The sequence below is a fragment of the Urocitellus parryii genome, chromosome 10 (assembly GCF_045843805.1).
Source record: "Urocitellus parryii isolate mUroPar1 chromosome 10, mUroPar1.hap1, whole genome shotgun sequence".
NCBI lineage: Eukaryota > Metazoa > Chordata > Mammalia > Rodentia > Sciuridae > Urocitellus > Urocitellus parryii.
The window spans coordinates 81,564,952-81,589,482 of NC_135540.1; the positions used below are offsets into that span (position 1 = coordinate 81,564,952).

At 35.1% G+C, this 24,531-nt stretch overlaps 1 protein-coding gene across 3 annotated transcripts in view; it reads right to left on the bottom strand.

Annotated features, from left to right (window-relative positions):
• Cfap299 (cilia and flagella associated protein 299) overlaps positions 1-24,060 on the bottom strand; it is a 615,462-nt gene extending 591,402 nt beyond the window's left edge. For all 3 annotated transcript variants that reach the window (XM_077803588.1, XM_077803587.1, XM_077803586.1), the window contains exons 1-2: positions 23,950-24,060; positions 8,566-8,696 (exon numbers count right to left, since the gene is read on the bottom strand). In XM_077803588.1, the coding sequence (XP_077659714.1) occupies positions 8,566-8,696; positions 23,950-24,060 (242 nt within the window). The remainder of the gene's footprint in view (positions 1-8,565; positions 8,697-23,949) is intronic.
• Positions 24,061-24,531: the final 471 nt, after the last annotated feature.

The window sequence follows — 24,531 nt, forward strand, 5'->3', positions numbered from 1 at the left end:
AATATTACATAGCCATAAAGAAGAATGAAATTATGGCATTTGCCAGTAAATGGATGTAATCCAAGACTATTATGCTAAATTTGAAATAAACCAATCCCAAAAAACAGAGGCCGAATGTTCTCTCTGATATGCAGATGCTAACTCACAATAAGTATCAGGGAGGGAAGAATAGAAATTCACTGGCTTAGACAAAGGGGAATGAAGGGAAGGGAGGGGATATGGGAATGGGAAAGACAGTAGAATTAATTGGACATAAATTTCTTATGTTCATATATGAATACATAACCAGTATAACTCCATATTACGTACAACTACAAAAATGTAAAGTTATACTCCATGTATGTATGATATATCACAATGCATTCTGTCATGCAAAACTAAAAACAAGCAAATTTTTTAAAAAATTTAAGTTAGATTTTTTTTTTTAAAAAAAAAAGGTATTGCCAGCACAAAAATCAGCATTTTTGTCTGAGAAGCAAAATTCAGTAAAAGGACAATAATGAGAATTTTTTTAAGGTATTTTGTTACTGTTTGACAAATAGCAATAAATAACAGACATGGCGTTGGAAATCCAGAAGAGCAGTCAAGCTTGCTTCTTCACCCAGGTTAACTGAAAACATAAAAGTGGGCAGGATATGAAAGTAGTAGTAGAATACACAAGCAGTACAAAAACCAAAAATTCATCCTTTGTGGGTGATTCAAGTTAGTAAGAAGAGAGAAGTTACAGAAAAGATGGCAGACATCTTCAAGTGTGGAAGACAAATGAGAAGTTATAAGTTAATATAAATGCAAAGAAGGGAACATTTTAAGAAGTAGATGACCCCTCATTGCTATTAAAGACAGCAGCAGAGGTCAGGCATATGGGGTGAATTTGAGAAGAGATCCTCAAATTTGCCTATGAAGGGATTATGAATAACTATTTAATGAATAAACAAAATTTAGGTAGAGAACTAAATTAAGAATAAAATTGAAAGGCAGAACCTAAGTAATATTCTGAAGAAAATGGCATAACTTTTCAAAAACCTGAATTTTATTTGTGCTTTGATTAATTGTTAGCAGAACTATCATCTTTTTTTAATTTCATCTATGTTATTTTCTCTTTAAGTTTATTCTAATCTAGAACAGGCTAAAATCTGAAGTTGGGAATGTTGATGCTTGCTTGTAATCCCAGCTACTCAGCAGGGAGGCCAGCCTGGGCTACTTAATGAGCTCCTGTATCAAAATTAAAAAAAAAAAAAGACTAAGACCTAAAACTACATGTGATTATGGTGACAATGTGTCAACTATTATGTAGGTCATGTATACACTTGGTCTCTTGAATTAGAATTAACTGCATAGATGAACATGTTCAAATAAGTACTCAGCAAAGGAAATATGATATAAAATTGCTTTTTGCTGGATAGAGGATAGATGCATGGATAGATATTTTCAAGGAAAATATCAACATTATCAAATATCATTAACAATCACTTCTTGTTGTTAAATACATACAGGTTTTGTGTGCATGCACGTGTGTGTGTGTGTGTGTGTGTGTGTGTGTGTGTAAAGAGAAAGAGAAAGAAGGAGGGAGGAAGGGAGGAAGAGAGACAAAGAACAGAGAGAACAAAAAAAATTAAAAAGAAAAGAGTGAAAACAAGGGAGAAAGGAGGGAAAAGGGAAGAAATTCAGGGTGTGTTCTCAGTGGTGTTACAAAATCCAACTAGTTAATAATGAACATTAACTGTCATATGATTTGGGGAATCAGATATACTTATATCTGAACTATTTTTAATGTAGTCCTACCTTTAATTACATGGGAAAAGCTCTCAATGAGTCAAGAGTTCATCCAGTATAGCTGTGCATATATCTTATTAGGAAAAGGTTGCATTTGAAATACTTTTTCAGTAACAAGTACACATTAACATTTATTGAAAAGAGTTATAACTCTAATAAAGTAAGTTACATCTAATAAATAATAAATAAAATAGAAAGAACTTAGATACAAAAAAAGAATCTCCACTGACAATACTCATGCTTACTTAATCAGATATGGGAATTTAATGAGAGATTGGAACATACTTCTTAGAAATAGCAAGCTAATTAAACTATACTTTATATTGCCTAGAGTAACAGAGCTCACTTGTGGTACTTAACTCCCCACAAATCCATGAAGTAGAAATGATTTATCCTTTTAAATGAAAGCTTAGAAGACAATCATCTTGATAAAGCTCACACAGCAGAAAATGGCAACTTCTAGAACAAAAATTAAGAAAACAATCTATCAAACATTGAATTTCAACCATAGAACCGACAAGAGACAGACCAGAGCAAGAACAAAGAGTGAGAGATGCCCATCCCCACTACCAAGACACAGGTATTCAGGGATTGCTGGAACCTCAGCTCAAGATCCAGCAAATCAACTTTCAAAATTTAAAGCAAAATACTCTTATAGACAAGTTGTAGGTGAGAAAATTCATTACTAGAAGATCAGTTCATACACACACACACACACACACACACACACACACACACACATTTAAAAGGAATACAATACCAAATAAAAGATCCACACAAAGAAATTGGAACTTATCAGGGATGGGGAAAAATTAGGATTATAATTTTTTATTTTTAATTACTTTTAAAATAACTGTCTTTTGTGAAAGTACTAAGAATGTCTTACAGGATTTATAAATATTTAGAATTTTTTTAAAAAGGTGGCAAGACAGTACAAAATGTGGGAAGAATAACTGGAACTATAGTAAGATTCTTAAATTCATGAAGAGGTTAATATTATTTGAAAATAGACTGTTATATTTAAGTTAAAGATGAATGTTTATAAACTCTTTAGCAATCACCAATTTAAAAAAATAACCACTAACAAAAAGTTTGTAAATGTATAAATCATAAGTTATTGTTGAAGATTATTATTAACATGTCTTTTTAAAGTCTAAATTCAAAAGAAGACAAGAGGAATAAAGAAACAAAGACCAGATTTGACAAATAGAAAACAGCTAGAAAGATGGTAGATTTAAATCCAAACACATCTGTGATTGCAAAAATACAGATAAATGGCCTAAATATACCATTAAAGACAAGGATAGGCATATTAAATGTTTAAAAGCAAGATTCAAATATATACCATCCATAAGAAATCCATTCTAAGCATATAAGAATAGGTAAATTAGAAGTAAAAATGATGGGGAAAAATATATGAAGACTCTTTAAAAGTTGAGGGGCTATCAAAGAAAAAGTAAATTTCAGTAAAAGAAATTTTACCAGGAATAAAGGTTTCATAAAGCAATGATAATAAAGATTTTATAAAACAATGGTATAGAAGTCCATTTTATTTTAAAAAGAAATAAAATCATAAAGTAGATGCATCTAACATCAAAATACATAAATCAAAATAGATAAAACAAAATAGATAAATCCATTACAACTTTCATCACGAAGTAATGTCCAAAATGAACAAGCAGGATACAGAAAGCCCAAACAACACATAAGGGATCAGATAACAAATGGACTCCTGGCCAAGGGTTAGCCCATTGTAGTAGGACCTCGATGTCCAAGGATCACTCAGGCATCACTGACCTGAATGTCTAATTCAGATTGTCATGCTTGGCCATTGACACAATCCCCCTACTGAGTTCTGGAGAATGACTGTAGACTTCCCCAAGCTCATGTAGTCCTGATTGCAGCTGCAGCACCACTTGAAAGAACAGATTTATGTGGCTTCCAGTAGATGTGATGTGGCTCTTGATTTGGTACATAACTTCTTTCCTATCCCAATCAGAAATTGTCAAAATCAGTTTGAATCCACACAAAAGAGAGCATAATATTCACTAGCAGTCATCCTCAGGGCTGTATAACTCTCCTGTCCCATTATAATGGACACCCCACAGAACTTCACAATGATTAATTCCATCAGTGCTGTCACCTAGCTTGGAAAGGAAGAACAAGAGATGAATGGTATATGGCTCTATAAGACATGTGCACTCCCACAAGAGAGCAGATACAACCTAAGATTTGGGGGGGCAAAGCAAAACTTGTGCACTTTTCACTCTTACTGTCACCTTCCTGGAGATGTTAATCTGCAACAAATCACAACTGCATCATCTGGATTTTAAAAGAGAATAACTTTTAACATACAACTTTTAAGAAATCTGATATCCAAAACTAAGCAAAAAATTGAAATCATTTCACAGAACACTTATATAAAATTTCTCATTTAATTCTTAAGTATGTGGTTGTTTTTTATTATAAAACCATTAAGCAAAGATAAAACTACTAGATGGGATAAAGCCATATTACATGAAACCCATTTTGACCTTTTTTCCAACTTCATCTCCATAAAATAAAAAGAACATTTTGTCAATTAATAGGTATTTCCATTTCCATTTCCAAATGGAGGGAATAAAATACAAATCATACCAGAAAGTGCAAGTTAACAGATGATAAATTGATTAGATTGAATACTACCAGAAAGTCTGGGGACTTGTCCAGCTTTTACATTTACTAGGATCCCCTAGGATAAAGGGCACAAGAACCTTACACTAAATAACCATACAGATCCTCTTCATTCAGTACAAAAGATCACACAGATCCCTGCATATTTGAATTCAAAATTTATATAAGGGTATTTCTTACAGTAAATCCCAAAGGTTAATCATAAAGTCTTCTGAGAAGATGGCAATAGCCTTCCAGTTTAATTAGGACCTTATCAGGACTACCACATATTCCTACCATCTGTTTCGGATGTCATACTTTAGTAAAATATGATCATTATCCCAGAGATAATTCTAAGAGGGATGAATTCATTTCCTAATAAGATAAACTGACTTCAAGTGAGAACACTGATGGTCTTACAAGTTCACCCAGAAAAGTGTACCGCCTGAGGGATGACACAGTTGAAATTACAAATTAGAAGAATATTTGTAATTTTATTATATTACCAATATTCAGCTGGTGTAGCTGTCAAGGTCCATCTCTTCTGCATTATAGAGATCAGCTGAACTTCTCACTGCAAATGGAAATTCTCTGAAGCTTCTGCTTGACAGCTACCTTAGCCAGCCCCTGGGACAGAGAATAACTCTGACCTGGCAAAAGGGCCTCAACTAAACAACTACCATTCGTCTTTCCACACTTGGTAGTTTCTGTCTTGTGATTAATAGAAAAAGATAGCATGAATCTAAGTAGAGAAGAAATGAGATATGTTCACATAATAGTGGAACTTCAAAGCATCCCCACCCCATACTACCAATAACAACATCACCCAACAAATGTTGAAATGAGTGCTCTCTAACAGTACTGCTTTCAGGGAGGAAATGCCTTAGCAAAGGGATTACAAATTAAGACAGAAACCAGGATTTGTAAAGAGTTGTTTTTTATTAGCAAATCGAGGCATAGTGATTTGCTAATAAAAAACATCCTTCTTTACCTGATTATCTTTCATCCTATGAGTTCACTTTAGCAGTTGTACCTTAGGAAAAGCTTTCCCTATTCTTCAACATCCTCCCTAAACCCTGACTTAGTGTTACTTCAGGGTGCTGTCATAGTACATATGATTGCATTTCTTATCTTCTGTTGTAATTGACTTTTTTATTGAAATATAAATAACATAATATAAAATTTGCCCTTTTGAGGTATACAATTCAATGGTTTTTAGTATATTTACAAAGTTAAACAATCATCAATAATATCTAATTACATATTTTATCACCCCCCAAAGAAACCCCATATACAATAGCATCATTCTAACCCCCTTACTTCCCACCCTTGGTAACCATGAAACTACTTGCATTTATGAATTTACCTCCTTAGGACATTTTATATAAATGAAATCTAGCTCCTTTCACTTAACCTACTGTTTTCAAAGTTTATACACAGTATAGCATATAACACTACTTCATGCCTTTTATGATTCCGTTATATTTATATACCAGGCTTTTTATCCATCTGTCAGTTGATGCGCTTCTGAGATGTTTTCACATTTTTGCTCCTATGAATAATGCTGCTATGAACACTCAGGTTTGAGTACTTAAGTGAACCCTTTGGTACATTCTTAGGTGAATTCTTATGTACATTTTTGAAATTGCTGGGTCATATGGTAACTCTTTTTTAACTTTTTGAATAACTGCAAAACTGTTTTCCATTTCCCATTCCCACCTACAATATAATTTCCCTTACTTATCCAGCACTCAAACTTCTTAGGGCAGAATCATGTTCTATTATATCCTCACAACCTACTAGCATAATCCCAATGCACTATGTGAATAATAGAATAAAACCTAACTTTTTTTACTTTTTGTCTTCTTCTGAGACCTCCACTCATTAAAATATCTCCCTCCAGTATTGTTAGCTTTCCTCCCTCCAGATTCTCTTATAAAGCTGCTGGAAGGAACATACTTCTGGATACTAGCACTTCTTGAAATGTGTGCTCTGTGATTAAGAAAAGATTGTGATCTACTTGAAGTTTATCATATGCAGTTAATGGAAGGTAATCTGGGAGTAGAATAAAGTGTTTCTAAGTTGGTATCAATACACATATAGTCAGATACCCACGCATATTTTCAGTTATCCTCCAATGAATATAAGCACAGGACATACTTGGCTCTAGGACACCCTCTGCTGGCCATGCTGTCAACAACACTTGACAAAGAATAGCAAATGACTCCCACAGCAGAAAAAAGCAACATATGGGACCCATCCCATTGCAAAGGCAGCCAGAGAAGATCTGCAGATGAAAGAGCCTTCCGATCCTAGAAGCACTGGGTAAGGATTAGCCTCCCATGACTGGCACTTAAGTAGCCTGATGACTTCCAGCTCTGGCCAGTTAAAAAGACCATCACATAGAAGAAATACCCACTTTGATCCTTAAACACAAAATGGACTTATGACAAGGATAGAACTTATAATTTAAATATGACTGACTACTCTTGATTTAAACTGGTTATATCTCTTATAGAATCATATATGAATATGCATAAATTCCAGACAAAATCACACAAAAATCTTTGCATTTCTATTCCTGACAGGCATGTATTGATCCTCACAGAAAAATAGAACTACCTCTGTTTTTCATATGAGACATATAATTATACCCATATAATTTGTATAATTTTGTTAAGAATAAAAGAGTAACTATGTTCAATAAGTTATTGAAGTTTTATATAAATTTCCTGTGATAAGCAGAATGCTCCTTTAAGGATATCCATTCCCCAATCCTAAGAACTAAAGAGTATGTTAGATTATATGCCAAAAGATTTAATGAAAGTCTTAAACCTTAAAATGGAGAGATAATTCTGAATCATTTTAATGGGTCCAGTACATGATCCCTTAAAGATGCTTCCAATGGGGAACCTGAAGATATCTTAAGGGTAAGAGAGTCTTAAACCCACTATTGCTGAAGAGGAAGGGGAGATGGAAAGCATGAGAAGGAATGTGGGCAGCCCCTAGGAACAAAGATCAGCCCTCAAATGACAACCAGAACCACAGCTGGTAAGGAAATGGGGACCTCAGCCCTACCACTACAAGAAACTGAACTTGGCCTACCCTCTGGATAAGTGTGAAAACAGGTCAGTCTCAGAGCCTCCAGACAAGAACTCAGTCCAGCTGACAGCAGATTTCAGTCTTGTGAAATACTGAAGAGAAGATCCAGCTAAACCATAGTGTATGTATAGAACTGGGAATAAATAAATTTGCGTCATTTTAAGCCACTAACTTTGTAGTGATTGTTATGGCAGCAATAGAAAACTAATACATTCTCAAATGTCAGTATGCTAAATTACAATAGTCTATGGTTCTGAAACACAATAATCACTGAAATACTTCAAATTCCACATTCCCAGGACCAATTCACATCCATCAAATGTTATCATTTATAATGAGTAAAGGGGACATTTCTAGTTATAATTACCAGGTACTTTTAAAGATGCTTTCTAAGACTAATATAATGATATCTACATAAGTATCCATTTCAACATTAACAATTTAATAGTTCAAATAGATGATCACCTTGTCAAGTCTTCTTGAACTTGTTTTACCAGTCTGGTGTAGTTCACATTAGGAATACCTCTCATTCATTATATACTTAATGTATGTTATTAGAGTCATGTTTATTATAACTTTTTATTAGTCACATTAACAAGACTATTATTAATATAGGTAAAAGAATCAATATTTAGAAAAATATTGGAATATAAATGATGTCAATGTTTACAGGCCTCAAAAGTACAAACAGTGCTAAGGCAAAAGTCACCTATATTTTTAGTATATACAAGCATAAAACCAATAATATTGAGTTACTTTTTAACAGGACTTTATTGGTATGATGATCACATTTTGGTATTTATATTTCTTAAATTACTAGCTCAAAGTTGCATGTAACTTTATTGCAAGAAGTTACAGCTCCTCCAGTTCCTGATCTGCAAAACACATGCTTTAGGGCATTCCAAGTTTAACCTGCTCCAGCCAACTTTTCTGAATTACAGTAAAGCCAAAAGGAAAAAAAAAAAAAAAAAGGAGAGGAGGGATTTTTCCAGAGACTCTAGAATATAACAAAATCTGGATTTGGAAATGAGCACTTACTTTTTCTGAGTTCTTTCAGCCAGCCTTGCAATCTCTATAGCTGCCTTCCTTGCTTCAAAATCTGCCCTTTTAATTATCTCTCCAGTCCCTCGGTAGCCAAGCTCCACCAACTGTCGGGCCAGGCTTTCATCCTAAGGAGAAAATCAATTAATAGATATGTGAGCAAGTGAGATATTTTCTCCAGGATATACCAAGGAGTTGTTTTAAATGACAAATTAAATGTTTTGTCTTAAAATGAGACACAGCTATTAGATATGAAAAGCTAGCTTTCTAACAATGCATTTATACACATCTGATTCCGTCTGCCCTTGACCATGTATATGAGACTAAAAAACATGAAACAATGTTAACCACTAAATTTTCTTTAAAGGGTTGGAAGACAAAAGTCTGTAGGTCTTTAATCAATTTATGAGACCAACAGTAGACAATTAATACAGTATCTTTAAAACAATAAAATTAGAAACAATAGTGCTCATAGAAGACTAAAAATCAATTGCACAAAAAGAGAATAGGGTTGTTTTCACAACATTCAATTTTTCAGACTTACTTCCTTGAAGTCAATTAACTGATGACAGAATATTATAATTTCAAATACAGCTAAAGAGGAACAGATGAATTTCCTACTTAACTATAAAGATATTGTTTCCATATAATGTTGGTAACAATAAAAACAGTAAAGTAGACACCCAAGAAGATAACCACAAAAAGCTTCAAGTTGAAAAGAAAAATTTTTCCCCATAATATTTTTAGGCCTTTTATATTTCAGTTACTTGAAGAATTATCTCATATATTTTTGTCACTTGTATGGCATATTCAAAGAGAATATTTGTTTTCCTATTATTTGAAGAGGTATCATTTTACATGAAGTTACTGCCATAAAGCATTATATATAAAAAATATTTATCTAATACTCATCATCATCTTAAATAAAATATATTTAAAATAATAATTAAAGCAGAACATAGACCTTTTATTAATATATCACTATTGAATGCATAAAGTGTCTAACAAATAAATGAGACACTTAAGAGGCTTGGTTTACAATTGTATTCAACCTATAATGGCTTTTTTCAGGTTATAACTGTTAAACAAAACCCAAAAAAATAGATACTAGAAACCAGCTACTTTGCTTTATGAGCATCCACGTAGCAATGTGTGTACATTGCCAAGCTATTACAATGCAAACCACCAGACCTTTTGGCTTGTTTCTGAAATATTCTGCTTAATATGCAATATGTGTTAGTGTGAACCACAAAACTGAGCAAATGCCTCCACCTAGTGGAACTAACCTTCAACAGAAAACACAATGCAGATTGGGTTTTGCTTTACAAAAGTGAATGGTTTTCTTTATTTGAATTAATTTTTTAAATTTTCTTAAATATTTTACTAATAAGCTTATAGAAAGGATTCAGTTCATCAATACTGTAGGATTCTTCCATGGGAATATAAATTCCTCAAATTCAATATAAAAGTTTCTGTAATAGAGACCATTAAAGTTGCTGTATTTATTGTGTAGCTGAAATAAATTTGATATCCTTATGTGCCTTACCTGGATCACACAAACTCATTTGGATTGTTTTGTAACCAGAAGAATTAATCCCTGCTAACAAATGGGCAAAAATATATTGAGAAAACAGGCAGAAAGTCAGCCTTGGTGGCTTTGTACACCATTATCATGCTCTAACTGGTTGAATCACTATGCATCCCTCCACCATGACAACACTTCTTGCAAGCTAGTCAAAAGCAAAACTACCAGCTCAAAAGAAGCACAATGCTTAAGATTATCCCAGGGATATGCTCCTTTGGGAAAGGGGTGAAATTTGGTTTAAAAGTGAATCTTGACTTGAAAATTCTAACCCAACTTTTTTCCCCAACCCTCAAAATAATGTCTTCTAGGAGTACGAAGAAAGTCTCATTTAATGCCAACAGTTCCCCTATAACCAGTATCAAGAAGAATTTTCTGCCTCTTATAAGGTGGATTTACTTGAAACAGAAGATAAAATCAGAAGGTTCATTGAAAGTTTTAAAATTCAGTACATTCTTTCTCCACTTTCTGTCCTGGGATTCAGAAAAACAAAATCTATGACAGAATGCTAATTGCCAGCCACCCACCTCGAAACAAAATGGGTGCTATTGGTTTCATTCTATCTTGCCCTTTTTATGAAAGTAATAAGATTATTGTAGAAAACTCTAAGGCATACTGACACAGCTCTCTGGCCACCAAGCCCACAGCTGACTTACTGTTCCCTTCCAAGAAGCAGCAGTGGATTGGTGGAACAGCAGAATGTCAGCCCTAGTGGGTTGGAGCTCTCTGGGCAAGCACCAGTGATGGCCATGTAGATGTGGCAGTCCTAAGGATCTGGGAGTGCCTGTCACCCTTTAGCGGCTAGGCCTGGGCATGGTATGGTTACCTGCTGGGGAAGCCCAATCCACACAGCACTGCAGCCCACATCCTGCAGAAAGAGACCAGCCCATAACCTCAACCTCCTACTTTGTGATCCAAGGTGAGAAAATGGAAGTGGGGCAGACCTGAAGAATGAAGTTGAGACTCTGGAGTTGCCAATAGCATTAGTACATTTCCAAACTCTAATTAGCATAAATTTGGACCCAAGTCCATGTAAATTGCAGTGACCCAAGTCCATGTAAGTTCCTGGACTAGCATACTCAGACAATTCCTGAACTGGCATGTTGACCCCTCTTGCACTGCAAAAGTCTGTTCCCATTTCTATTCTTCAATGAATCCCACTCTTATATTCACTCATCCTGGTCTGTGGGTTTCATTCTTCCAATTCATGAGACAGTGAGGGTGAACTGCTGGGGTCTGCTGCAACACGGGAGGGCATGGCCTGCCATTAAGAGCTGCAACACCTCTTGGCTGCAGAGGCCTGCAGCCTTACACAGACCCCACCTGCCAACAAAAGCAAAAAAAAAAATGGAGTTTTTTTTATCTCAAAACTCTAGTTTCAATACCACAAACATATCACACATTGATATGTCATCCATTATCTTTCCAGAGATGATCACTGACATCTTGGGGTATCATCTTTCAATCCTTCCTCTTAATGTATGTATTGGTTATGCTAGATTTCTTTGAACAAAATCGTGCTGTGCAAAAATTCTCATGGCCTACTGATTTGACATTTAATAATGCATCTTGAACACCTTTTCATTCAATAACAATAAAATAAAATTTCAGCTAATACACATTTCATAGACTCTATGTGCACAAGTATTGTGTGTAGTTCACTACTGTGGCTTTAGCTCCTTGCCTTCATCTGACAGTTAAAATGATTGAATCTTCATTTTGATTTTGTATTGCTTTAATTACCAGTGAGGTTCACCATATGTTCTTACAGATGTTATTGGTCATGTATATTTCTTCTATTTGAATTATCTGTTTTGAATTGTTAAATGAACCCTTTGGTCATTTATTCTTAATTTGTAACTACTTTGGACATATATTAAACGTATTAACTAAATGCATGCAAAATATCTGCAAATATTTTTTCTAGGTCAATGTTTTCCTGTAACTTTATACAGCTTTGTGTTTATACCTAGATGTTTAGAGCATTTGAAATATATTGTGGTGCCTGATGCTTCTATTTTTATTCAAATTTCTTTATTCTAGAAAAGACAGCTGTGACATTAATTGTTGAAGACTGCTTCCTTTCTCTGCTAACTTGAAATTATACATTTTTGTGTACTTACATCTCAAATACATGAAGGTCTGTTTCTGGATTCTGGTCCCACTGTATTGACTGGTCTCTCTGCTCTCTCATCTATTACAAATGTAATACAGATACTGCTCTACCTGCCCATGGATAACACTCTACCACAACACTGTCTTAACATATTTCAAGTCTTACCTTCCCTGAGCTTTTTATGAGGAACCTCTTGACTCAGCAAGGTCAGAGAGTGTTAGAAAACAAGACATATTCAACTAGCATTTTATATTGATTGTGGAAATCTAGATAATTTGAAACAGCAGGCATCCTGCTATTAAAAAATATATATAACATTTTTTGAATAAACCTGTTGGAGGTAGGTTCTCTAGAAAACAGATTTGGGAATGTAGATTTATATGCAAAAGGTCTACTGGAGAGTTTCTTGGAATTTGCCATTCTGTGAGGTTGAAAGAAGCAGGATTGGGCAGTGGGATGATTCACAGCAAGGCCTCAGCAGCTCTGGAGATGGGCTGGCCCTGCAGAGTTTTCCTAAATTGATGTAAGGTGACCAAACCAGACCTTTATAACCTCATAATAAACAGTAATTTAGATAAGAACTGCCCTAAGAAAAGGTATGACTTTGGAAAAGGTGAATGTTTTAGATGAATAGTCATCTAATCAGTCTAGTTAGAAGTTTTGTCAATTTTATTGATAGTCAGTGAAGCAACTTTTTATGTCTTTGATCATCTCATTATTTTTTCCTTTCCATTTCATTGATTTCTGCTGTTTTTTCTTCTATTTATTTATTTGGGCTTAATTTACCCTTTTTTCTAGCCTGTCAAAGTAGACACTAAGAACATTATTAGATTTTTCTTCTTTTTCACTGTAAGTTTTTCAATCTCTAAAGTCTTCACTAGAACTCCTTAAGGTATATCCAACAAACCTAATACATTTCATTTCCATTTTATTCAAATGAAAATCTCTCCTATTTTTCTTTTTGTAATCTCTTCTTTGATCATGAATTATTTATAACTAAATGCTTAACACCCAAATATCTGAAAATTTTCCAGGTTTATTTCTATAATTGATTTCTATTTTTCATTATGTTATTAGAGAACAGACTTATGATTTCAATATTTTAAAATATATTTCTTTTGTTTTATGACACAGTATAGGCCCCATGTGTATTTGAAAAGAATATGCATTCTGTTGATTTTATGTGTACTAGTCTATAAATGCTAATTGAATCAAGGCAATTGCTAGTCCTCTCCAGGCTTTCATGTCACTGCAGATTTTCTATCTTCTAGTTTGGTCTGATCAATTACCAAAAAAAGGAACACTGACACCTCCAGTTACAATTGGGGATATAACTATTTCTTTTCATTCTTAACCAATTTTGCTTTATGCATTTTGAAGATCTGTAGTGAAGCACATTACACTAAAGCACTGTCATTCCAAGTTTCTTTTAATATGTATTTTTATAGAACATATTTTTCTATCCTTTTACTTTGAATCTATTTAATCTATCAAGATGTTTATATTAAATTGTGTTGTTTACCTTTAAAGGGTGCAGCATATATAGATCTGAAACTTTTAGCTATTCTCATAACCTCTGTCTTCTAACTGAGCCTTTGAATCACATTTACTTTAATTTCCAGTGTGGATGGGTCTTTACCTACTTACTTTGTTATTTTTTTATTGGCTTTATTTGCTTTGATTTGAGGAGGAGGTCTTTCTACTGGAATGAGTCTTTTCTTTAAGTATTCCATGTATCTCCATTATGGGATTATTCGTTATGTCTGTTTTATTTTTCAGTAACTGCTCTAAAATTTACAATAGGAATTATTAGCATATTGCATTCTACCTTCAATAATATTATACCATTACATATATAAGAACCCACTACAACATTACCCTCTCCCATCCTACATGCTATTGTTGTCTCACACAGTTATCCTTTGGTATCCATGATAGATTGGTTCCAGGACCCCTTGCAAATATCAAAATCCATGTTGCTCAAGTTCCTTACGTAAAATGGCGTAGTATTGCATATACACATATCTTCCCATGTACCCTAACTTATCTCTAGTTTTCTTATAATATTAATAAAATGTAAATGCTCTGTAAATAGTCATTATACTGTAACGTTCAGGGAATAATGATTTTTTTAAAAAAGGTCTGATGCTGGGGGATAGAATGTGTGCTGTTTAGCATATATGAGGCCCAGGTTCAATTTCCAGAACCAAAAAAAGAAGAAGAGAAAAGGAGAAAAAAGAAAAAGCCTTGCAAATTCAATACAGATTAAATGCTTTTGAATATTTTCAATCCATTATTGGTTGAATCTGTGGATGGCAGATCCTGCAGATATGGAGAGTATTTTACGTCCATATGATAAGCCACAGAATACGTCATTATTTTTTCTTTAAATAGTTAATAATCTCAAAAGAAATTTAAAATTAAGAAATAAAACATTTTTATTCACCTTTAGCCTTTCCAATGCTTTTCATTCCTTTGTATAGATCCAAGTTTCCTGTTAATAGATGCTATTCCTTCCACCTGAAGAACTTTAATGTTCCTTGTAGTATAGACTTAAAATAATAAATTTCCCTGGCTTTTGTTTTGAAACTATTTATCTCATCTTAATTTTTACTTTTTTTGCTGAGGTATAATGTTCTAGGTTGACCTCTTTATCTCTTTCTTTCTCTTTCCTTTCTTTCTTAGTCTTTTAGTACTTCCAAGATGCCATTCTGTCGTCTTACGATTTGCAGTGTTTTTGAGAAGTGTCCAGTAATTTCTGTCTTTATTTTTTTCTATAATGTGTCATTTTATTTTGGTTACTTTTAAGATTTTATCACTGGTTTTCATGATTTTATTAAGATATTTCTTGATGTGGTTTTCTTTGTGCTTATTTTGCCTGGAATTCAATAAACTTGGTTTTTATTTTTCATAAAGCTTGGAGATCTTTTGGGCATCATCTTTCAAGTATATTTTATTCCATCCTTCCCTCTGTTCCTTTTGGACTCTGTTTGCATGCATATTATTAGCGTCTGATATTAGCCCATATGCCTGAGGCTCTGTTCATTTTTGTTTAGCTTATGTCTTTTATTTTTATTACATTGTTTATTGCTGAGTTGTTTTAGCTCAATCCTAGATTTCTTTACTAAATTCATTTATTTGTTATTATAGGACTTCAGCTAATTTTTCTTGCATTTTCACTGTAGATAATCATATTACTTTTTATAAACAACAGTCTGACTTCTTCCAAATATTTATAGCACTTCCCTTAAATTGCACTGGTCAGAAGTCAAGAAGAATACAAGTGAATTAATCCATTCATAGCTGAATGGACTACTGGGAGGTGGGAAGTTTGAGGAAGTAGGTCATTGAGGTCATATGCTGGAATGCTTCATCTTCTCCCTAGCCCCTTCCCCCCTTTTTTTCTTTTTATCCCCCCCCCACCTCCTTCTTTCTCCCTCCCTCCTTCCCTTCTTTCCTCCTTGCTACCAAGAGCTGATCAGCTTTCCTCCACCACACCTTTCCACCATGATGCTTCTGCCTTGGAGCCAACCAACCATGGACTGAGACCTCTGAAACAATGAGCCAAAATAAATCTTTGCTCCTTGTTCTTGTCAGGTATTTTGATCACAATGACAAAAAGCTGACTAATACAATACATTTCTGAATTCATTTTAAATTTTTTCATTCAGTTCATAAGTAAAATTAGTCTTTTGTTTTCTACTTTGTGTTATCTTTTTCTGAATCAATATGCAAGTTCTGTGAGATTGATATGGCTTGAGTATGAGCCCACAGTAAGCAGCATATAGTTCACAGTGGTAGGCTAATAGCACAATCAACATGTGAGACTGGGCTGGTCACTCCCAGAAGTGATGGTAAGTTTACCTGGCTTAAATCCTTGGATAACTAGTCTCTAAACCAGGCTTAGACTGTATCCCAAGGTAAATTCAGAAAGACAGACACAAGCCATAGCAAATTTCAGCAAAGAGTAAGGGTTACATCTGCAACACCCAGGAGTTTAAGTAGTGATCAGGCAAGCCCCAAAGCCCATCACAAGGACCTATATAAGAAGAAAGACAAACCACAACCTTGTATTTCTACTGAACATGGCAGCTGTTCCCAACCATCCAGATCAGCTATTCCATCTAACCAAAGAGCCTCTCGCAAAACATTGTCCAACTGATGAATTACCAACTGGCTAAGAAATACAACTAGCTAGGAAAGATATGCCATGCAACTGAAAACTAAAAGAGAGCAAGAGTAGCTTTTCTTCTGTATATGAAAAAAGAAAAACAGCTTTAAGTCAAAAACTATAAAATGAGAAAAAAGGAGCATGATATAAAGGGATCAATTCATCAGGCAGATATAATAATCATAAGTATAAGTACTATATATTATATATATATATTGAAGCACCTAAGTATATAAAGCAAATATTAAAAGTTTTTAAAGGAAAGTTAGATTGCAATAAAATAAAAGTAGCAGACTTAAATACCCCCTCTTCAATAATGAACAGTTCATCCACACAGAAAATAAATAATAAAACACTGGACTTGGATTCTACTCTAGACCAAATGGAAACACAACATATCAAAAACTATGGGAACCAGTAAAAGAAAAGGTGAAAAGGAATATTAAAGCAACAAATTCCCACTTACAAGATCTAATCATTATGGAAATGGAAACTGAAAACACAATGAGATATCGCCTCACATCTGTCAGAATTACTATTATAAAAATAACAAAAGATATATGCTGCCAAGGATGTGCAAAAATGTATACCTCCACTTACTTGGTTGGAATGAATTTAGTGTAGCCATTATGAGAAAACTACACAGAGGTTCCTCAAAATACTAAAACTTGAGCCACTGTATGATCCAGCTATTCAACTTCTTCTTATTTAATCGAAAGATTTGAAATCACTATGTCAAAGAGAGGTCTACATTCAAATGTTCATTGCTGGTATTCATAATATCCAGGTTAGGGAATCCACCACCTAAGCATTTATCAAAGAACGAATAAAAATATGTGGTATATATACACAACGGAATACTACTCACCTGTACAAGAAAAACCTTGTCATTTGTAACAGCATGGAAGAACTGATGAACATCATGCTAAATGAAATAAGCCATGCACAGAAAGACAAGTATCATTTGTTTACTCTTCCATGTGGAATTTAAAGCCAGACTCTCAGAAAAAAAGAGAATGATGGTTACCAGAAGCTGGGAGGCCTGGGATGGAGGAGAGAGTAAGGAGATGGTTGTCAAAGAGTACAAAGCTTGAATTAGACAGAAGCAAATATTTTTTAAGATATATTTTATAGTGGGTGAATACAGTACACAATATATTATACAATTCAAAGTTATTAAGACAAAATTTCAAATGTCACCATAAAAATATTTGAGGTAATAGTTATGTTAATTTGATTAATTTGATTTTTCCACATTATATTCATAAATATTTGTTTTAATTTGCCTCTCTCACTGTTCCTATTCATTTCCTAGCCAGTGAAGAACTGTACAGTTCCTTCAGTAGTGTTTCCCACCCTCTGGGTTTTGCTGAATTCCTACTCATAGTACAGGTCAGTGTGTTTCTCAGTCTTGCTAAATGTCTTGAAAATTAGCAACTGGACACAAGGACAAGATTGGATTTAGTTCTGATGTCTTTAGAAAATTTGTTAATGGTGTTTTATTCCTTCATGCACTAAAATCTCCAATGTGTCCCTTTGTGTAACATTAGCAGTTGTGAATGCTCAATGTTACCAGTCCTTATGTTGGTACCTCTTAGTCAGACTGGTTGTCTGAAGCTCATTCACATTACCTAACAAGAACCCATGATCAAACTGAGTTCTCACATATTGATAACAATTTATTTCCTTCATAGCTGAAAGTCAGGTTTGCTGGACATAAAATCCCTTAGTCACATTTTCTTTCCTTGAGTATCTTAAACAAGTGATTACAATTTGCATGGGTATAAAACCTTTGCTAGTTAAAAGTCTGATTATTTCATTTGCCTTGCCTTATAAGTCACTTGCTAGTTATACCTAGATATCTACATGACTTTTTTTCTATGTAGTTCAAATAATTTTACTAGAATATGTGTCTTGGCATTGGTCGTTCTGGGTTAAAATTGTCAGATACTAAGTGTTAAGACAATGTAGAGATTTTTTTAAGTAACTTCGTTTTATTTATTAATTAATTAATTTATTTTAATGTGGCACTGAGGATCAAACCCAGTGCTTCACATGTGCTAGGCAAGCGCTCTACCACTGAGCTACAATCCCAGCCCCCAAGGTGTAGTTTTTAAATCTCTTACATTGTTCATTTCAAAATGTTTTTCTTGAATTATACTTTTCATATTGTTCTATTTCCTTGCTCAAATTTGAAGTACTTCTTCAAGGACATCTATTAACAGGTACATGATCTTCTGTCTTCAATAATTATTAGTTTTGCTTAAATCCTTTATCTCTTTCTTCATATTTTTAATATTTTTAAAATTTCCTCCTTTCCACCTTCTATTTCCTTATGATATCTCCTGTGGGGTTTATCAATTCTTCAGTTTCTTTTAGTTTAGTTTTCACTTCTAAAGACTTCCTTTGGCTCCTAATTCTTTCCTGAATTGTCACATTACTTTTGAAGTTTTTCTACGTATATCATTTTCTCAATGCCTTTAGTTTGATTTGAAATAAAAGTCACAGCTTTGTACACGGGTCTTTATGATCTGCTTCTTTTGTCTAGAGGATGTTATTCTGCTTCTCATTCTCACAGTAATTTTAAATGAGCTTTGACCTCAATGCTTCTTTATAGATCATTTCCAGTTTCACTGAACTTTCAGAAGATATGGCTCACAGAACTTTGCTTTCATTTTGTTTCAATATATTCCTTCAAAATATGGCACTTGCTTTCTGATATTTTCTTTTCTTTTTAAAATTCTTTTATTATCTCACTTTTACTTCAGCCTCCTCTTTCAAGTTTTCTACTATCCGTATCCTTCTCAATATTGATTCCACTTCTAGCAGCCCTTCAGCACTGTAGAGCACCAACCAAAAGGGGAGGTAGTTTCAAAAGCTCCCAGGGCAGCAGACTATCCATCTTGTTTATATGCATCTGGCAAACTCTGCACTCATCTATTGATGGAATGGCCAAAGCCCCTTCAGAGTCAGCTGCTCTTCTCAAACTGTACCACTGTCCTTCCACTGAATCCTTATTGTCCTTTTAGCAGCTTTCTTGGTTTGGGACCCTTTAGATTCCCATTGTTTGGTTTGGCTTTTCTCCTGCATGGATGCTGATGCCTTCCAGTTGTTATAGCTGTGGAGGGTTGTTTCCATCTGCCTTTATGTTCAGATTCTCAGGACTAACACTCCCTTATTTTTGTGTAAATTTTGCTCTCCAACTGCTCTTGGCTTCTGGATCATCCTGTTCTCCTTGATTTTCTCCCACTTTTCTGACCCCCTCCTTCTCCTTCTCCTTTGTGCATGCCATTTCCATGTTCATGCCTCAAATAATAGTTGTTCTTCCACATTTTGTCATAAGCCCCATTCTTGTCTCACTCTGCATACTCTACTTGTGAATCCTTCCTACTTCCACTCATCCTACCTGTAGCTTCTGAAGTCAATGTAAATAAAAGTTGAATAGAACTTGCTGTAAATACACAGAATATAGATGTTAGGGAACTGTTTGCGATACAAACTGAGACACTGAGGAGGTCATCAGGTTCTTCATATTTTAACTTTACCATTATGATAAGGTTTTAGAAGTATTAAGAATACAGTATTCTTGGTTACTTCGCCTCTAATCAAAAGAACTCATATGCATGAGGAAATTAGATATTTTTACACAGAGGAAAGTACTGCTATGAACTTACTGAAGGAAAAATTTAAGATTTCTCTTAAATTGAGAGAAGCTAATGTAAATCCCAGTTTTTCCCCAGTGGATAAACAAAAGACTGTACATGATTCTAAATATATATGAATTAAGATTTTTCATAGGGAACAGTATTTTGGTGCAATAAAAATGGAAAAATACAATGGATGATTGTTAGTTTGACTTATCATATAATCATGATAAATTATGTTACTGTATTTTCCTTAGAGTTTTGCCTAATCAATATCTGCTAAATAATTTTAAGGTTATATACAAAAGATTTTATTTTCTAAATAATTAAAAGATAATGCTTTAACTAAAACAGTAAATGATTTAATCATGAGTGGAAACCAATTGTCTGGGAAATTTTAAAATAATTCTATAACATCCCTGAATCCCTTACCTGAGAAAAGAAATTCACCTAGGACTAATATTTTTCCAGTGGTCAGAGGCAGCCACTGAAATGAAGGGACTATGTTTAGTCAAATGGAAAGATTACCAAGAAAGAACTTGGAAAATTGTAATATAATAATTTTGCCAAAGCTTTTCAACTATTTGTATATTGATTTAAGGGATTAGTTTAATTGGGTTAGATAATAGTAATTTCCAGAACAAATATTGTTATTTGGGTTAGCAAAGATAAGCCTAATTGCTGATATTGTGATAAAGTTCTTTGAATGTTTTATTGCTATCTAGTAAAATAAGCAAAGCGTGGTCTGCATTAAATAAAGAGCTTCTTTTATCCTCCTGAACCTCCTTTCCCATCCTCCAGCTCATCACATAATCAACCTGTGTCAGTCTGTATTTTCCCCCTGATTTTTTTCTGACCAAGTATCATATTAAAAACATAGTACTTGGGGCTGAGGATGTGGCCCAAGCAGTAGCACGCTCGCCTGGCATGCGCGGAGCACTGGGTTCGATCCTCAGCACCACATAAAAATAAAATAAAGGTGTTGTGTCCACCAAAAACTAAAAAAAATAAATATTTAAAAAATTCTATCTCTCGCTAAAAAAAAAACACATAGTACTTATTATATTCACAATGATAAGTGTATTTGTATACTTATCATTGTCTGAGAAGTTAAATGATTACAAAGAGGTCAGGTTCACAGCAGCAAAGAGCTGGCAAACTGAAAGGGGAAAATTTTAAAAAATAAAAGAATTTATTTACAAAAAGATGAACAGAATTCATAAAAATCAGCATGGACTGAGAAAGCATCCTTGGGTTAGCAACAGTGGGAAGCCATTAACACCACTAGGCAAAAAAGAAGATGGGAGAGGAAGCAATATCTAGAACAGGGGAGTGCTGCCAGACCCTGGAAAGAGTGCTGGAGCTGATGGAATGAGAGGCTGGCCAAACATAAGGAATGCAGCCAATTCCAAACCACAGCCAATAGGGAGGTGGCAGGGAATAAATCCTCTAACCACTCTCACCCAGCCTCTGATCTCCTACTGGTATCTCCTGCTGTCTGAAACCTACCTAAAGCCAAAGGGCCTGATTAATGTCCACCAACATCAGCTGTCAGGAACACAGACACAGGATCCAGCACAGATAACATGGCAATTTTAAATGAATCATTGCTACTAATTTTTATGGCAACTAACTGAAAATTTGGCAATGGGAGAATATACTACTCAATAAAGGAGTAGATAGTACTAACTGTATTCTTGAAAAATGCTAAGAAAGTTGATTTTAAGTGCTTTAATCACAAAAAATAATAATTATGTGAGGTAATACTTGTTAATTAGCTCTAGCTATTTTATGACATCTACATAGTTCAGAACAACACGTTGTACATGATAAGTACATATAATTTCATTTGTTGATTTTTTTAAAAAAATTGTTTTTCAAAATTGTCCCATTAAACCAAAGTCAATTGCTGACGAGGGAGGGAGACAAGGATTACCTCACAAAGCATAATCCATAACTCATGACACATGCTCGCCATACAGTTGAAGGAATTCTGAGGAGTCCACTTGTTTCTGTGTGTTCTAAGAAGGCAATTAACTTGCATCCACAAAAAGTATTTGAGAATTTAAATAGAGCTAATAGCACTTTAAAAGTTGTAATTAATACATATATTCCTGCCTTAGTATCACTGTTCAACTAAATCTTCATCTCGCTTTTTATAAAAGTACAATAAGCATATGACTAACCAATACCAACTCAAAAATAAATTTATCATTCTCCTCAAATCAAGTTACCATCCTCCATTTTGGAGACTTTTAAAGTTCTGACTGATGAAACACAAAGTATTAATTTCTCCCCTCCAAATAACAATATTTTTAGTTTCTTGCTCTCATGAAAAACTGTAACAGTTTAAAAAAAAAACACTGAAACATTTCTCAATGATAGTAGGCTTAAGTGTAGTAATGTTCCACACATGCTACAAAGATGATTTTTTCTATCAAGTTGATTATTGTGTACATTTCACTTTTGTTTATTTAAACATTCAAAAATTTGAATTCAGACGTTGTTTAGAAGCATTTCTTTTGCCCTTCATTTCAGTGTCTCAGATGCAAGGCATAAAACTGACTTTCAAGACTTTAAAATATTATCTATATAAAATATTTTAAAGTTGTTGATGAATCCAAGAGTTGTGTTGGAAATCCCACCTACATTTATTTTTAAAACAGACAATTTCAGGAAGAACAAATCACTTGTTCAAGGTGTCCCACAACTTGTTCGGGGCACAGGTACTAGAATTAGATGTTTCTGTTCCCTTAAAATTATTTTCATATCTACCAAATGAATGTGTTTTGAAGGATAAGCACTTTTCAAATCTGTAGTCCACATTTAAGTGAAACTCCACCCATCCGAATTGGAGAGTCCAAAAATTTCAATGCGCAAAATTACCTTATTCCAGATTAGAAATGTGGAGAGTTGGTTACAGGGGTCAAGTTTTTTCCAGACTTGATGTGCTTTGGCGCCACATAGTGGCGCTTGTTCTCTCTGCCATTAATTGGGAGGTGGCGGTTCTGCATCACTTCCAGGACAGCCGAATCCCCTTACTACCCGTTTAATCTGTTGGGTTGGGGAAGACTGGCTAGGAATAGATTAGGGTTTGAGGAACTCACTGGCCACCTCCCAGCTTCACAAGACCTAGTGCAGCCCATGATTTTCCCGCCCATCCGGGTTTTCTTCGCTCGGGACAGGAACTGTATCCTGCACCACCCTCCCTTTAGCGGGAGTGGATGGGATGCTGGGCAGAAGAGTGTAACCCATTAAGTCCGGCTTCGCACTTTTTTTCCCCTGGCATTTTTACTATCAGCATTAATCGCGATTATCAACTGTATAACACAGAGACAGGAATATACCGGCACAACTACCAGCGATTAGTAGGGATGACTGTAAGACGGGGAGCAGGTGTTTCAAGGACCCAAACACCCAAAATAATATCAAATGCAATAGGTTGGTGTTGCCAGTTGTCCTGGAAACATACTGTCTTCTGCTCCTTTAACAAAGGAAAGCGAAACGTTGTTCTGAGTTAAAACACTCGGCAACCCACCTTTCTCAAAGTAACTTTGGAACGGGACTGGGTCAGGAGGAGGCAGAAAGCCGAGATGCAGAAATTCAAGAGTCCCCTGCATGCGTACGTGCACGCGCGAGTCTCTGCGCTGGGTGACTCCAGAGGCCCAAGTTCCGCCAGGACAGGGCACTGCAGGGCAGGCAGGATCTGTGACTCACCTCGGCAGGTGTTCTCCGCGGCTACCCCGCGGCCGCCGAGCCTGACGTTTGCGCGGTCCACCGCCAGGGGGCGAACACCCCACGACGCGTCCGATCGCCGAGGGACCTAGGGACGCGAAGGCGGCGGACTCTGCCGCGCCGCTGCCCTTACCTCCAGGTAGTACAAGTCCACGGTAGTGATCTGCGAGTCTAGGAAATCTTCGTAAGTGTTGAACTGAGTGACAATATTGTCCACGGCCATCAACGCCTCGTCCTGATCCATCGCGGTTGCCTTGGCCAAAGCGTCCCTAGCGACAGAATCTCGAGGGCAGGATCTGGAAGTTCCACCCACTTGGCCCCATCCAATCAGTTGGAGGGGGGTTGAGCTCTGAGCGTTCATCCCGCCCCCATGTTTTACTACTGGGTTTCAGGTTCCCGCCTAACTCCTGGGAACTATGTTAAATTACCCACTCCAAATTCAGGGGCGGTATCAGTCCACTGACTCACACCTTGGGGAAATGTGGAACAAGGGGAGAGATGCAAATGACAAGCCAAGTTAGAGAGTATGACGCTGCCAGGATGTTTATACAAATCGTTATGAATAAATTCTTCCAATCATAGTCTAAAACCACCTTAAGCAGTACAAAAATATAAAAGTATTTTTCAAGGAGGAAGAGTATCTCAAAAGTCTAGGAAAATGGTCTTGTGACCAAGGCCACATTAATGACCTTTTTGAATTATTTTTTTTTTTAAT